This window comes from Astatotilapia calliptera, chromosome 7 (assembly GCF_964374335.1).
Source record: "Astatotilapia calliptera chromosome 7, fAstCal68.1, whole genome shotgun sequence".
NCBI lineage: Eukaryota > Metazoa > Chordata > Actinopteri > Cichliformes > Cichlidae > Astatotilapia > Astatotilapia calliptera.
The window spans coordinates 59,675,041-59,690,932 of NC_137428.1; the positions used below are offsets into that span (position 1 = coordinate 59,675,041).

The 15,892-nt window shown below is 40.3% G+C and overlaps 1 protein-coding gene and 1 long non-coding RNA gene across 3 annotated transcripts; one reads left to right on the plus strand and one right to left on the minus strand.

Annotated features, from left to right (window-relative positions):
* The first annotated feature begins 4,970 nt into the window (after window positions 1-4,970).
* LOC145430177 (uncharacterized) lies at window positions 4,971-5,818 on the plus strand. Its single transcript, XR_013910621.1, has 2 exons — window positions 4,971-5,156; window positions 5,240-5,818. It is a non-coding gene; the product is annotated as an uncharacterized LOC145430177 (long non-coding RNA).
* Window positions 5,819-7,013: 1,195 nt separating this feature from the next.
* Window positions 7,014-15,754, minus strand: LOC145430176 (kielin/chordin-like protein). Of its 2 annotated transcripts, none has more exons than XM_080304740.1 (12): window positions 13,501-15,754; window positions 13,290-13,376; window positions 13,086-13,161; window positions 12,440-12,522; window positions 12,261-12,354; window positions 12,098-12,177; window positions 11,929-12,014; window positions 11,737-11,827; window positions 11,483-11,582; window positions 11,305-11,394; window positions 10,971-11,112; window positions 7,014-10,698 (listed from the first exon to the last, which is right to left on the minus strand). In XM_080304740.1, exons 1-11 carry the CDS (start codon window positions 13,567-13,569, stop codon window positions 11,090-11,092), a joined length of 879 nt encoding a protein of 292 aa, XP_080160866.1. In that variant the 5' UTR covers window positions 13,570-15,754; the 3' UTR covers window positions 7,014-10,698; window positions 10,971-11,089. The 2 variants fall into 2 exon arrangements, with proteins under 2 accessions (XP_080160866.1, XP_080160865.1); XM_080304739.1 differs by having other exon boundaries at window positions 11,309-11,394; window positions 13,501-15,750.
* Window positions 15,755-15,892: the final 138 nt, after the last annotated feature.

The window sequence follows — 15,892 nt, forward strand, 5'->3', positions numbered from 1 at the left end:
CAATTGGTGCAAACTGCAAAACCCACTTGCTCAAATTCGATAATCCATTCCTCAAAAGCAAATATTCGTGTCAATGAAACTGCCATTGTCATCAAAATGAGAAGTCGTGAAACCATCTTTATGAACAAGATAGTCAAATGGACAATGTAGTATTCTCTCAGTGTTTTCCAATGAAAAAAGAAGGTCAGAACTCGGTGACACTACCTGAAAATGCTCAAGACAGCACTATACACTTTTTGCACAGCCATTTATAGTAAAATCTACAGTAAAGTTAGACATTCCACTGAATACGCATGTTTCACATTTTTACTGTGTAGGCTGTTTGTAACATTGTGCAAAAGAAAAATACTCTACAGTCACGTATTTAGAATAAACCTGAGAAACACCCTTTTGGTAGAGCTGTGCACAAATGTAAACAATATAACAGTACATATTGTAACTGAACATACGTAAATCATTCTAGCACATCCAGATGTTCCTGTCTGTCTGGCCACATATTTTCATCTACATCACAACGGATATCATCCCTTGCGATACAGTGAGGAAAGTATTTCCTATAGTGGCGAATCCACCCTCTGCTGTGATCTCGTCACATGCTGCATCCATGGCTGCTAGCACGGCCAATTGTGCATGTGAATGCCGGTCATAAACCTTCTACCTCCAGGCAGAGAAAAACTCCTCAGGGATTAAGGAATTGGGAGTAGGGAGGGAGATATTCAACCAGCATTCTGTCATGTGCCGCAAACCACTGTCTGACCAGATGTGAGTGGTGAAAACGGAAATTATCCCACAACAATGACCTCCACCCCTCTCATTCTCAGGGACAATGTCCCTGTAAGTGTCTAATGAAGTCAGGAAAGGGAATATGGGTGAGCATGCCATTGTCTGAGATGGCTGCACAGAGAGAGAGAGAGAGGGGGGGGGGGGGGGGGGGGGACAACAGTTGTTCAATTTAGGAGACATTTCCAGGAAAAAAGTACGCATTTCAAGTGCGGTTACGTCACCGCCACGCAACGACGGCTGTCCCAATTCGAAGTGTACTTCAAATGCATACTCCAAATGCGCCGTCGATTTCCCCAAATATCAAGCGTGGTCCGGTGCACGCTTCGTGGTCCCATATATCCCACAATTCATAGCGCGGCGGTGGGTCTGAATAATTTTGCCGGCAGAAGGGAGCGGCCGAATAGGTTTTTTGTTTTTTTGTTTCCCAAACTTTATTGAACTTATAAAGCGAACAGTCAGTCATTCCAGTTCAGTTTGTACAGTAGACATACAAGGCAAATAAGAGTAACAATATACAGTACAATGAAATAAGAAGGATAAATAAATAAAGGATAAAAAAAAAGAAAAAAGGGGGGGAATGTGACAGACTTCATAACAACTTTGTACTTGAAAGTTGTGACAGCTCATTCGTTAAACATTTCTGAATGAATTTCAATCAATGATAAACCTTTTTTATTGGAAGTTAATTTAAGGGAGTTTAAGTAATATTCAATTTCAATCAAAAACAAATTAAATGATGGGGTTGAGTTTTGAAATTTACATTTATGTATATGGAATTTCCCTAATAAGATGGAGCGGCCGAAGAGTGAACTGTCAAAAGTACTGAATATGACGTCACTTATTTATGTGCGAATGTTTAATAATTAAAGTTACCACAGTGAGATGACTTTAGTCTCATGAACAACATTAACTAACTAACTAATTAATTACTAACTAATCTTACATGACTGTTCAGCACAGAAAAGAAGCCCAACAATCATGTTTTATAGTCCCGTGGTCTCAGCCTCAGATACGCAACTAATCAAAGTGATTGTTGAAATAAGAAGAGAAAATGCTCTCAATTATGGAGACAGTCAAATGGTTTATTTATGTTTGATGTGTGCTTTACATTTGTGTGGCTGTTAATAAAGTTAGCGCGCTCTAGGGGGCGTATGCGTTCATCAAAAATGGCCGAAGGCTGATGTGTGTTTATTCCTCCCTAAATGCTGTTGATGAAGTTTGCCATGCACGTCGGATTTTCCTGTGCATTTTCATACCTCTGCCAACAGTGATGTCATGACAAAAATGAATGACTAACAAAACATTTTTCTCCATTTCTGTCAAACAATGCTGTATGTAACGTGTCTCGCGGTTAGTATCATGGTTGCTAGGCAACCTGAGCAGCACGACTAAGTGTATACCGTCCCATTTCACAAGCCTCTCACTTCCGCACTTCTCGTACTTATAGTACGCACCGTACGTAGTACGCGTAGTGCGCGTACTTCAAGCGTGCAGACCCTGAATTGGGACACAGCCCTTGTGTGTTCAGGAAATGGAAAATGTGTGTTTGGGGAGGAATCCCATTTTGTTTGGACTGTTGGCATTATAAACAAACAGTCCTAAACTCACTGGCTCTAATAGCAGGAACTCCTGCAATTAGCTCCTATTAGCTGCCATTTGGCAAACCTGACACATGCAGTCAAATCTAATTCAAAAGGGAAAGCTTAGCATCATTTTTAAATCAGTTCTGTGTTTTTCTGTTTTTATTGTTTCTACTGATTTTGTTATGAGGAGCTGAAGCTTAACTAACTTTGATTAATCAAACTGACTGTAAATTTATTTAACACTGCACTGATCACTGGAACCTTTGCTGACATTCTTTTTTTTTTTTTTTTTTCCGATTGCTTGGACACAAATACCGGATGTGGGAGGGAGACAGAACAAAAGGCAGTAATTTTTATTAAAAAAAAAACAAAACGAAAACAACCTAAAGTCCATTAATCAATGCACTCAGGACAACAAAAAGGGGACTTGTAAAAAAAAAGACTTGTACTTAAAAGCTAATTGCGGAAGTCAGAACAGAGAAAGGAATGAGAAACAGCTGAACATAATTACAGTAATCAGGAATGGGAAGTAAACCCCAAACAACACACCAAAGACTTGATAATTAACCAAGTTAAACAGAAAACCCAGAAGACAAGTAAGCTGTGAGACACAAACTCACAGTGAACAAGATTCAAAATGGGCAATGTAGAGGCTGTAATGAGAAAATCAAAATCAGCAAATACATCAACAAAAATCTAAATGATAAATATCAAAAAAACAAAAACATAAAAGTCCAGAAGAGAAACAAAGTGCTCCACAAAATAAAGATATCCGGCAAGTGAGATAGTGCAAGTTTACTCTAAGGGTGTCACACAAACACATTTTAATAATGTTTATGACACACATGCACATGAGATAATATCTTGTCATTTGTGTCGCTACAATTATGGCACACCCAGAATCTCACTGAATGTCTCAAAAAAAATATCAGTGTAATAAAGCTAACACTGTGACAACTGTTTTATACATATATTCAGTGAATCCTGCTTGTGCCGTGATATTCAGGACTGCAAACCGAGCAGCATCACTGACTTTCAGCTTGTCGTGTTTGTGGATATATGACTGACTTTAATTACGCATAAAATCATCACATTCTCTGTAAGATTAAGGTCAACTATCGAATGGCGTATAAAGTATAGGGCTGCCACAAACGATTATTTTGATAGTCGACTAGTCACCGATTATTTTTGCGATTAGTCGACTAATCAGATCATCATCCATTGGACGTACAGCGTACAGCTTATTGCACCAGCAGCATCTGGTCTTATATAACTATCATTAGCTTACAGCTTGAAGTGTTTGTGCTAACTAAAAATAAAGACAAGATGGTAGTTTATTAATTTTTAATGAAATTTGCAGATTGTTTCGGTGAAGTTTAATAAACTCCTTGCTTTCTAAAATATAACAGGACACCGGAGTATATTCTCCAGCGTCTCACACTTCTGATAATCAGCTGTCTGCTTGACAGTTTTAGCTGTGCAAAAACTATAACTTTAATCTCAGCCAAACCGATTTACTCAGGAACAAATAAAATACTAAAGAAAGCCAAACTAACATTTTTAAGTTATCTAAGTGACTTATATATATGTTTAACCTGACTAGCGAAAGACAGCGGTGGGTTTGAAAACTATTTGCCGGGAGTCCGGTGTTCTCACGGCTCTAGTTAGCCTTGCCCCCGCCTAGCTAACGAGCTAGTGGGTAACAGACGTCTCCGAAAACGTCGGAGCGCTTTTGAAAATATGCGGTGTCTTGATAAACTGGGCAGATATTTGAGGTTTACACAGCTACATTCTCGCCTGAAAATATGTTAAACGTTTATTTTGTGACCCAGAAAGAATAATAAGAGTAAAGTTAAAACTACTAGCTGCCGCCATTGTTGACAGCTGCGCTATGAATTCTGGGACACAGCTTCTTCTTCTTCGGGGTTTAACGGCAGCTGGCATCCTTGTACATGCAGTGCTGCCATCTTCTGTTTCAGTCCGTTATTACACTCTTAAATCCTACTACTCATTCCTGCGTCCTTTGTGATCTTACAAAGCTTCAAACGATGCGTCGACTATTAAATTAGTCGTCGACGATTTTAATAGTCGACATAATCGTGACTAGTCGACTAATCGTGGCAGCCCTAATAAAGTAAAGGCTTTAAAACAAAGTAAACACTGAAAGTACAAACATCGCTAATGTCACATAACTTTGCCGGCATGTGGCCAACAGTAATGTTTTAATATCCTTTGTAATTAAACATTTGCACATAAATAAGTGACATAATATTCAGAACTTACTTTTGAAAGTTTACTCTTTGGCCGCCCCGCTTCCACTTCTTTGAAGTGTCTCCCAGTCCCAGTGCACTTGTTAGCATGTTTTGGTTCGTGCAACTGGTCGGTCGGGTTATTGTCTCCCCAGAAACATTTCCGCTGTGTTGTGTGTGCTTTTGCACCGTTTTTCTTTTTGCAGGCATTTTCCTTTTTGCAGCGTTTTTCTTTTTGCAGGCATTTTCCTTTTTGCAAGTGTTTTCTGAAGTTGCAGTCCGTTTGGCCTCTCAGGACCACCGTACAGATCTGATTCCACTTAACACAAAAACTGATGCATCAAAAAGCAAACCCGTGACCAAAGACAGTCCAAATAATTTACTAATGTAACAAGTGTCACCTGGCAGTTTGTTGCTCTCTGCCAGGTGATTGGCTGAAGAGCTGTGAAAAGGTAGTGGGTGTGTGGGGTGAAGTCAGCGCTCTTCTGTGGAAAAAACCAGAGGCAATTAATTCACTCAGGTGCGAGTGGGTACACTGTCGGTAAGAGACTTTTGCCATTTTTTGTTTGGATCTTTTGCTATTGCATGTGCCTATTTTTTTAATGTGTCATTGGACTTTTTTAGTGTGACCACAAATTTTAATAGAAGAATTGATCAAGCCCTAGATCGACTGCGCGCAGGGAAACTGATCAATATTGAGTGTTTGTTTTAGTTTCATGATTTTGAATGGTTTTATAAAATTGCTATTTTATTGGGTAATATTTTAATTGATAATGTTGTTTGTTTTTCAGCTGTGCTGTCTCTGCTGTCCTTTTTTTGTTCTTTTGATTGATTTGTAATTTTGTTTTGGTTAGTCCGTCCAGCCGTAGAGGCGGTTATTGATTGAGAGTAAGTTTTGTAAGGGCGGACTAACCTCTCTTTTGTTTTTTATTTTAATTGTTTGTGCCACTTCCCTTTATCTCTCAGATCACAGGCCATACATAGCACTGATTCCCAGCTGCGCTGAGACCCGAATTGTTTGCAGTGTGTGCCACGATTGCAGTGTCACTAAGCGGGGTGTGACGGGTTGTAGTGTTATTTCGCACAGTTTGTGTGGTAAGTCTCATGTGCAGCTGGGATATCAGCAGGATGTGTTGTAAGTCCTGTCTGGAAACGACTGGGAATTTGTATGTTTAACTTATGTAATAAATAAATGATCAATTATTTCTTTGCCCCGTTTACTCATCCCTTGTCCTCGGTTACACTAAGAACACTGGATACTAAGTGCACTGAACTGAAAGGACAGCTACCTAATACATTTATGGACACTTTAAGTGATATATTGTACATTGTTGAAGATTACTTGTTTGAAATTATTTAAATGTTTTGTTCATGTCTATGTTTTGGACCATTTAAATGTAGAATACACTCAAATCACTTTTTTCCCCCTTTAAGTTGTTGTCAGTGTCTCATTCTGAGTGGAGGGTTTTTCCTTCTTTAAGTTGAGTTACCACTGCCAGTCTCCTTACAATCCTAACTGAACCCAACATGAGTGGATTCTCAAATTTGTTTTTACTTGACCTTGGATGACAGATTACTGTTGATCTGACTGATTTTTGACTACTCAGTTAAAAAAGGTGACACAAACAACACCTAAAAAAAGGAACTTAAGACACTCGGGAGTTGCACCTCACCAACATGTGAAAATAGACCATCACTTCAGTAGTGTTCAAATATGAAGAGGAACCCAGCATCCATGCCTGCCCATTGCTGAACTCCTGTCTATTTAGCATGCACACTGAGATGAGACAGACAGAGAGTAGAGAATTTTCTGATACGCTTTGAAAAATGGATCTGGGAATGTAAGTGTCATGGTCCCTGTGCCTGCCTGGCCGGCCCCACAAGGCTACATGTGTTGTTTGGTTTTCTTTCTCCCTCTCTGCCTGGGAGAGAGGAGCTCACTGTGGGCTCCCGCCCCTGGCCCACACACCTGACAACAATCAGCTGTCATCACCTAGGAGCACTATTTGAGGCTGGAACACAGTTCCTCTCGTTGCTGGATAATTGTACTACAGACGTTAGTGATTCTCCCAGCTCCTGTGAACCTTTGCTTTGTGATTTGTGAGTGACTTCCCTTTCTTCTGCTACAGACTTTCCTCCCCGGACCTGTGACTTCCCTGCTGTGTGAACGTGGGTGAGTTTGGGCAAGAAGACGTGAGTGAGTGTGAGAGAGCTTCCCCGTGATTCCCTGGAGTTTGGATTTCCCTTCACTGTATATATCGTGCACTGGTGCTGTAAATAAACTGTTTTTGGAGACGTCTAACCGCTCTGCGCTTGAGTTCCTACTACCAGATTGTGACAGTAAGCTGATCCTTAATCACTTACACAATATTGATATTTGTAATGATAATATAATATCTAGGCAAGGCAAGGCAAGTTTATTTGTATAGCACAATTCAACAACAAGGTGATTCAAAGTGCTTTACAGAGACATTAGAAACAAATAAAAAGCATGATTTAAAATTGATTAAAACAAGCAAACAAACTAATAAACAAACAAAACAGTATATAAAATCAAAACGGATAAAATCAGAACAGTAGATAAAATCAGTAGTTAAATGTAAGTTTTGAAATTTAAGCTTAAAAGTGTGGATTTGGTGCTTTATTCAAATGCAGCTGAGAATAGGTGAGTCTTCAACCTGGATTTAAATAAACTGAGTGTTTCAGCTGATCTGAGGCTTTCTGGGAGTTTGTTCCAGATATAAGGAGCATAAAAGCTGAATGCAGCTTCTCCGTGTCCGGTTCTGACTCTGGGAACTGATAAAAGACCGGATCCAGATGACCTGAGGGATCTGGAAGGTTCATACTGGGTCAGGAGGTCACTGATGTATTTTGGTCCTAAACCATTCAGAGCTTTATAGACCAGCATCAGAACTTTAAAGTCTATCCTCTGACGGACAGGCAGCCAGTGTATCCTGATGAACATAAGGTTGGGGAAAACAATCAGTGAGTGGGATATTTTTAAATGTATTCTTTACTTAGAAAAAGTTCTTGTGTGAATGAGGCAAGTGCTTTGAGTTGTTAGCATGCTGTCTGTGCAGGTGCTTGCTAAGAGCCAAAGTTGTGTTAACAGTATGATGCAGCTTTTTCTATCCTGGAGCTGTCTCCACTTTACCACTGCATTCTCATCATTTCTCCTATAAAAATAAAAGTAATGCTCTGACCCATGAATCAGCTGATTGTAGTGAGAGTGCAAGAATCAACAACGGACTGCTGGAAACCGGTTCTCGATTCCCATCCCTACAGGTTGGTGCACTGAGTGGTTACAGTTGGAGTGTGGAAAGTGTTTCCTGTGACCCTGGACTGCGCCAACACAACAAACACAACACATGACTGATATACAGTGATGGGAATAACGGCGTTACTTTTTTTCAGTAACAAGTAATCTAACTAATTACTATTCCTATCGTTACAATGCCGTTACAGTTACTAACAAGAAAATGCGGTCCGTTACTATTTTTCAACAAACAGACAGTTGAAGCTGTGTTCAGCTTACCGCATCTTATATCAGTTGCACGGAAGTAGCTGACTACGTAAGTAACACACTGTTTTTCTCTTTTTCTTTAGCGTTTACTGATGACATCACGAGCCAGTCTGAACTCTAATCTCTGTCAGTATAAATGACTTGGATGAGATGATGAAATATGTTTTATGGATACTTATGTTATCGTATTACTTCTGGTCCAAGGTTCTGGCAACCTGACTGGAATCTGGTGGTTTTTGAGTAGTAGGAAGTAACACAGTCAATCTTTTTCTTTCTTCAAAAATGTCTCTGATTACCTTTAGTGAACTGAAATAGCCTTTCTATGTATAGTCAATGTCAACTGTACTTGGACTGTGGCTACTGTAAGTTATAGTTACAAGAAATGAAGCAGATGGTGGCATTATCTTACTGTTTTGACTTCTTCGTTAGCTGGCAGGTACCCTGTATCTGATTACTGATTACTGTTTAGCCCCAAAATACAGAATAGGTAATACCAAAAACTGGGCTTGAAGGCCTGATTTACTTTTTGTTTGTAATAGCAAAACAATAGCATAGACAAGCAGCAAAGCCTGGCCGTTGTTGTAGTAAGCATGCAGACTCAAACACTCAGGATCATAAAATTGCAGAATTTTACACTTTGATGTACTGCGGCAGATATTCAGAAAATTTGTCATGTTCCAGTTCTCTCCTTGTGTACAATCTCTTCTAAAACACTTTCTCCGATGAGTGTCCTGTGAGATCCCACAGACTTGCGTACTTCACTCCATTCAAAGCCAGCCCATCTTTTGCCACAAGGTATCTGTCTTCTATCATACTCGGAATCAGAAAAACTACATGTAAAAATTTACAGTAATATCTCAGCACACATGTAGAGTACTCATCTTATATCAATACTCAAATCTTACTGATCGACACTGATGTCTTAGTGATGTGTGATAAATGTGACATTTCTCAAATACACGAGAAATTTATGTGACTTAAAATGTCTATTACTGCTATATATGTGATATGCTGTTTAATGAGGTTTACTAAAAGATGTGAGAAAATGCTGAAATGCATAAAACAAGATTTACCCATAAAAAAAACATACACCGTTGTGATACAAAACAAAAACAGGCTGTTCAACGTTCAACGTGTGTGGCCACTACCAGCTCCACCACCATCATCAAGTTTGCTGACGACACCGTCGTGGTGGGCCTGATCTCTGATAACAACGAGACGGCCTACCTGAAGGAGATTAGGAATCTGGAGAACTGGTGCCAGAGGAACAACCTCCTTCTAAACGTCAGTAAGACAAAGGAGCTGATAGTGGACTTCAGCACTAAGCAGGAGAGGAACTACCAGACCCCCGTCATCAACGAGTGCCCAGTGGAGAGAGTGGACAGCTTCAAATACCTCGGAGTTCACATCACGCAGGACCTGTCATGGTCCTGTCACATCAACACCGTGGTGAAAAAGGCCCGACAGCGTCTCTACCACCTCAGACGCTTGAGAGACTTCCAACTGCCCTCCAAGGTGCTCAGGAACTTTTACTCGTGCACCATAGAGAGCATCCTGGCGGGAAACATCTTAACCTGGTTCGGGAACAGCACCATGCAGGACAGACGAGCTCTACAGAGGGTTGTGCGGTCAGCTGAGCGCACCATCCGCTCCGAGCTCCCTGACCTGCACTCAATCTACAGCAGGCGGTGCTGGACCAAGGCCAGGAAGATCGTGAAGGACCTCAGCCATCCCAACAACAGACTGTTCTCTCTGTTGAGGTCAGGAAAGCGATTCCGCTCCCTGAAGACCAACACAGAGAGACTGAGGAGGAGCTTCTTCCCGCAGGCGATACGGTCTCTCAATCACACCACCACACAGTACTGACCCACACATATGGTTCTTACACACACACTGGACTTTCTGGACTTTGGTTTTGCACAACACTGGTCACTATATTCTTCATTTCCAGTTAATACTTGTACAGCTGCTGTTATTGTGTATATATTTATTTATATTTAGATTTCTTCATACATTCTTATATAGTTCTATATTGTGTATTGTGTATTTTGTTGTACAGTTATTTTATTTTCAACTTTAATTTATATATTTATCTTTATCTTATTCTTCCCAGTTAAATTTACCCTTCATTCTAATTTGTGTTGTACAGTTATTTCATTTTTAACCTTAATTTATATTTTATTCCTTCCTAGTTAAATTTACCCTTTTTAATTTTTCATATTTATTTCCTATCTTATTCATAGCCTTTCCTTTTTTGTTCTCTTTAGGTCACGAGCAGTTGTCCAAGCATTTCACTACATATCGTACTGTGTATGACTGTGTACGTGACAAATAAAATTTGAATTTGATTTGATTTGAAATAAGCCAGTTGCAGTGCTATGATTCCCATTTACCCTCAAAACATAGGGGAATCTTTTAGTCTCTCCGCTGGGCATCCCCCTGTGGTTTCTTGTCAGGATTTGCCACATAGCCTCATGCTGATCCAGAGCTGTTAGGCTATTATTTACAAAAAAAAAAAAAAAAGAATACTGGCACCAACCTCGGTCTTCCTAAAACATCCCTGGGAAAAACAAGAAAAAAAAGATATGATTAAAAATAAACATGTGAATCCTGGAAAAAAAATCCAAAACCTCCAAGTCCGGGGTCTCTGTAGGTTGGCTAAAATGGGGGATCCAAAAATTACAATTCTGTGTACAGCACAAATTCACACTGACATTTTTGGAAAGGTGTGGGTAACGGAATGAGAGGGGTCTTTGGGGATGTCTTCATATTCCACCTCATCCAATATACATGCTACAATAGCAAGAGAAGGTTTTCATATAGGGCACTCACTTGTAAGCAGCACATGCACTGTAAGTGTGTGTGTGAGTCAGAAATTTCTTTAGCAGCTTGGACAACAAAGATGTGGATGTGTAATCGGGTTGGAGCAGTGGACAGGAGGGCACTTCTTCTCATGGCAAGTTATATTCCCACCCTAAAACAGAAGCACCAAAAGAACTGTCAGTGATATTAACAGGCATGAAAAGTGTGAAGTCAAACTGTGTTATAATCCAGAAAAGAAAAAAGCACAAAGAAAGCAGAAATATGTCTCCTGATGTGGGAAAAGCCATAAAACGCACACTTTGCCTGATTTTTTTGCACTAGATACAAAACATTTTATATACACCTGCCTTACACCTGCAGTGCAAGCAGGGTCCACTCCCAGGAAGCCTGAGCATTACCCCATTAGCATACACCCTCTGATCATACTGACAGTCTGGAAGAAAAAACACAAATAGCTGATCGGTTGTTTCTGTAAAAGTTGAAATATGTGAGGGAACTAGACGCATATTTTTGACACTGACCATTGCATGTGGCACAACACTCTCCTCTGTGCCTAGCTGGATGAGTACAGTGTGATGTAGGACATGATGCAGCCATATTTCTACAAAACACTTCACCTGCCTAAGAGACAGAGAAAGAAAAATATTGAATGTATATGTCAAATTCTCCACTTAGTTGTCACATATATCACAGCTAATCTGAAAGACAAATAAATTTAGATCCATTTTTCAGTCACATGAACATCATGTAACCATAACTATCAGACTAAACTCACAGAGCAGTAGCATTGGAGGCAGGGGTCACTCTTTGAGGTGAAACTTTCTCCATTTCCATACACTTTGGACTCATATTCACACTGTTCGCATCTACAGGTTTATGTAAACATTGATTAAATACATTTTAAAAGGACAAGAACTCTACAGGCTTAAAATATGATATGGATGATCGCAGCAGGCAGGCTCCTTACCGTGGACAACACTCGTCAGCATGATACACTGGATTGTTACAAGATGGAGCAGGACAGTAAACGTATGAACACACCATATTTCCATTCTTTGAGAGAAAGAACAAACAAAATAATCCTTAATTCACTTACACATATCAAAATCAAATCTAATGTTAACTTATAGACACACCTCACATCTACACTCTTCACAGGGGTCTCCAACAGGGATCACAGCTCCATTAGGGACTTCATGTCCATTCACATCACAGCCTACAAGACACACAAATAGACACATTATGCCTCTACAGTCTAACACATATACAAACCTTATTACACAAAGCAATTAAGCCCACCTTCACAGACTGGACAGCAGGTATTTGGAGGAGGAGCAGCAGGGTTTCTACAGGGAGTGTAACACTGCTCCCTCTCACAGCGAACATAACCGTCCTGTGTTGAAGAGTGAACAGCATTATTAGAGATGAAGGTGAGTGACCAGATGAAAACCTGAGCATGTAGTTGCTGTCAGACCCACCAAACACTGGCAGATATCACAAGGACTCTCCACCGACCTCCAAGAGTCTCCATTGTTATAATTTACACCAGAATGGGTGCAACCTGTAAACACATCACATTATTGTATTATTCCTGTGCTTCTAGGTATGAAGATATTAAAATATTTGTGCAAAATCTTACAGCGAAAAAAGCAAATACATTTTATTTGTACATCAAAATGTGTTTTTATCCACCCTAAACCTTTCTGCAATGAAGATGCTCAGTGCAGAGTTTGTTTCTAACAACCCCAAACCAACAAGAAGGTCCTTTTTTTTTAATATATATTTGTTGTCCTGTCAAGTTTTGTGAATTAAAGTAAAAAGGAGAAAGCAAAGTTATGTCAGGATAACTATAAAAATGATCAGAATATATAATGTATATAACATACACAGGGTTGGTGTAATAGAAAAGTATGGAAGGGGTAGTGTGAGATAGAGGGAGATGATCTGTGGTCATCCCTAAAGCAAGCAGCTGAAGAACAAGCGATACAATAAATAGTCCAGACAGAGTTACCAAAGAGTTTGGAGAAAATTAATTATTATTTTAAGTGCTAAAAAAGACATGTTTAATTTTTTTTTCTTATGCTTCTCCCAGATGTATTGGTTAGTAAAGTTTTTTGTCCTTACTTCTGGTTTGCTCAGTGCAGTATCCAGGTAAATTCTCTTCTTTGCAGTCTTGAGGAGGGCACTCCCTCTTGCCTGTCTATTCAAATTCAGAGGAAAAAAATAATTAGAGAAAGAGTGAACAGAAAAATAGGACCTGAAGACTTCCTTTAAGCTCATTAAATATTATTGATGGTTGTTTATTGTGCCTGAACATCAAAGACTCACATCACATGTATGTGTTGGACAGCCGGGCACATTCTCTGCACAGTTCTGAGTAGGGCATGGCCGGGATGGGCACTCTCTATTGTCCTTCTATTCAAATCAAGAGATACAAAAATGACAGAAATAATGAAATGAAAAACAGGACAAGAAGACTTATTTAAATTCATTACCCATTTGTCTCTGCTGTTTATTGTGGCTGAACATAAATACTCACATCACATGTATCTTTAGAATCAGGGGGACACGTGACCAGGACAATCCCATGGAGAGGAAACAAAATCATTAGTCCACATCATCTGTGAAAACTTCAGTAAGTCTGTTTGCATATATCATTTGCTGGATGCAATGTTGACACACACACACACTTTATAGACTCTTAACTATAACCAGAAGTGTCTTCCACATACTAAGTAAACAAGCCTGTTAGCAATGTATGATATTTACTGTGGAAAAAAGAGCAAAGAAATCTGGACAGGGTTTCATTTTTTCTGGGAGATTCCCTACCAAACAGATCAACAAGTTATTAAACAGCAAAGTCATCTCAGCATTTAGTTGTTTTAATGACTCCAAAAGACTCAAAACAATGTCTTCCAGAGTCATTTTAGAGAGGTCATTAAATGGTAAATGGACTGCTTCTTATATAGTGCTTTTCTACTCTTCTGAGCACTCAAAGCACTTACACAACTTGTGCATTCACCCATTAACACAAGCACATTTTTCTAGGTGCTTTCTAAGTAACATTCACACACACACACTCATACTCCGGTGGATGCATCGGAGAGCAATTTGGGGTTAGTATCTTGCGCAAGGACATTTGGCATGCAGACTAGGGGAAACCAGGAATCGAACCACCAACCTTCCGATCAGTAGATGACCTGCTCTACCGCTTGAGCTACATTATTCTGAGTGAGGCTGCCCACTGTGCCAAAAGGCATTTTTGTCATCAAGCCAAGCATATGGGAACTGTAACAGGCACTATTTAAATAGGAGATGAGCTGTAGACATGCAGTCAGTTCACAAGGTTTAATGCCAATACACATATACACATACATATACACACCACAGTAGCATCTAAAACAAACAAGAAAATAAGAACTTCTTTAATAAATAAAGGAAACTGTAATAAAAAAAAATAGTATGGAACTACGGTACGTAAAGTCATGATAAGTGCTGCTGGGAATATATTGAAAACACCATGTGTAGCACGTATAGCGTATAGTGATGTACACGTCAACCGAAGGGCAAAAATATATGCAAGACAATCTCATTGCCAACCACTGCTCACACAGTGCCTTCACTGTGTGAAATGACAAGAATTGGTTGAAACATCCATCCATCCATGGATCTTCTTCTTCTTATCCGGGGCCAAGTCGTGAGGGCAGCAGCCTGAGCAGTTACCAGGGAAGTTGTCCCTGGCCAACTTCCCTGGCATGTCTGGGGGAACACCAAAGCATTCTCAGGTTAGCCAACAGGTATGTTGTCTCTCCAGTGTGTCCTGGGTCTTCCTGGAGCCTTCTCTGGGTGGGACATGCCTAGATCACCTCACCCAGGGGGCACCCAGAAGACATCCTTATCTGATGCCCAAACCACCTCAACCGGCTCCTTTCCATGTGGAGTAGCGGCAGCTCTCCTCTGACCCCTCCCAGATGACTGAACTCCTCACCCCATCTCTAAGGGAGAGGCCAGCCACCCAAGAGATTTGGTTCTATTGGTCACTACCCACAGCTAGTTGCCATAGGTGAGGGTAAACAATGGACCGGTACAGGGTCCGGATGACTGCAGCCACAGCACCAATCTGTTTGTCGATCTCCTGCTCCTTTCTCCCGTCAATTGTGAATATGACCCCAAGATAGAACTCTTCCACTTGGGGGAGAAACTCGTTCCTGACCTGGAGTGGGCACTCCACTGTTTTCCGGCTGAGGACTATGGCCTCAGATTTGATGATGCTGATTCTCATTCCCACTGCTTCATTCTCAGCTGCAAACCACTCCAGTGCAAGCTGGAGGCCATCACCCGATGAAGCCAACAGAACCACATTATCTGCGAAAAGCAGAGATGAGACTGTGAGACTACTCAAGTGGAAGCTTTCCACCACTTGGCTATGTCTGGAAATTCTGTCGATAAAAATTACCAACAGAAACTGTGACAAGAGGCAGCACTAGTGGAGTCCATCACCCACCAAAAACGAGTCAGACTCATTGCCATTTATGCAGAACAAGCTCTTGGAACGGTTGTATAAAGATCAAATGGCCCATAGCAATAGGCCAGACACCCCAATACTCCAGAAGCACACCTCCCACAGGACACTCTGAGGGACATGGTCAAATGCCTTCTCCACGTCTTAAAGATGGGAACCACCACCCCAGTCTGCCAATCCAGAAGTATCTCCCCTGATCTCATAAGATAAGAGATAAGATAAGACAAAACTTTATTAATCCCTCGGGTGGGTTCCTCTGGGAAATTCGGTTTCCAAAAGCACAGCACCGACAGAAGTTACAGAGCGTGAGCAGAATATTATATATATATACACACACACACACACACACACACACACACATATATAAATACAGAGACATATATAAATAAAATATATGAAGGGGATAAAT

Coding starts and splice junctions, on each gene's coding strand:
- LOC145430176 (XM_080304739.1), bottom strand. CDS start 13,569: ATGATTTTGTTTCCTCTCCATGGGATTGTCCTGGTCACGTGTCCCCCT. Junction 13,377..13,500: donor ATTCTAAAGATACATGTGAT/GTGAGTATTTAT, acceptor TGATTTGAATAG/AAGGACAATAGAGAGTGCCC. Junction 11,828..11,928: donor GCTGACGAGTGTTGTCCACG/GTAAGGAGCCTG, acceptor ATAAACCTGTAG/ATGCGAACAGTGTGAATATG.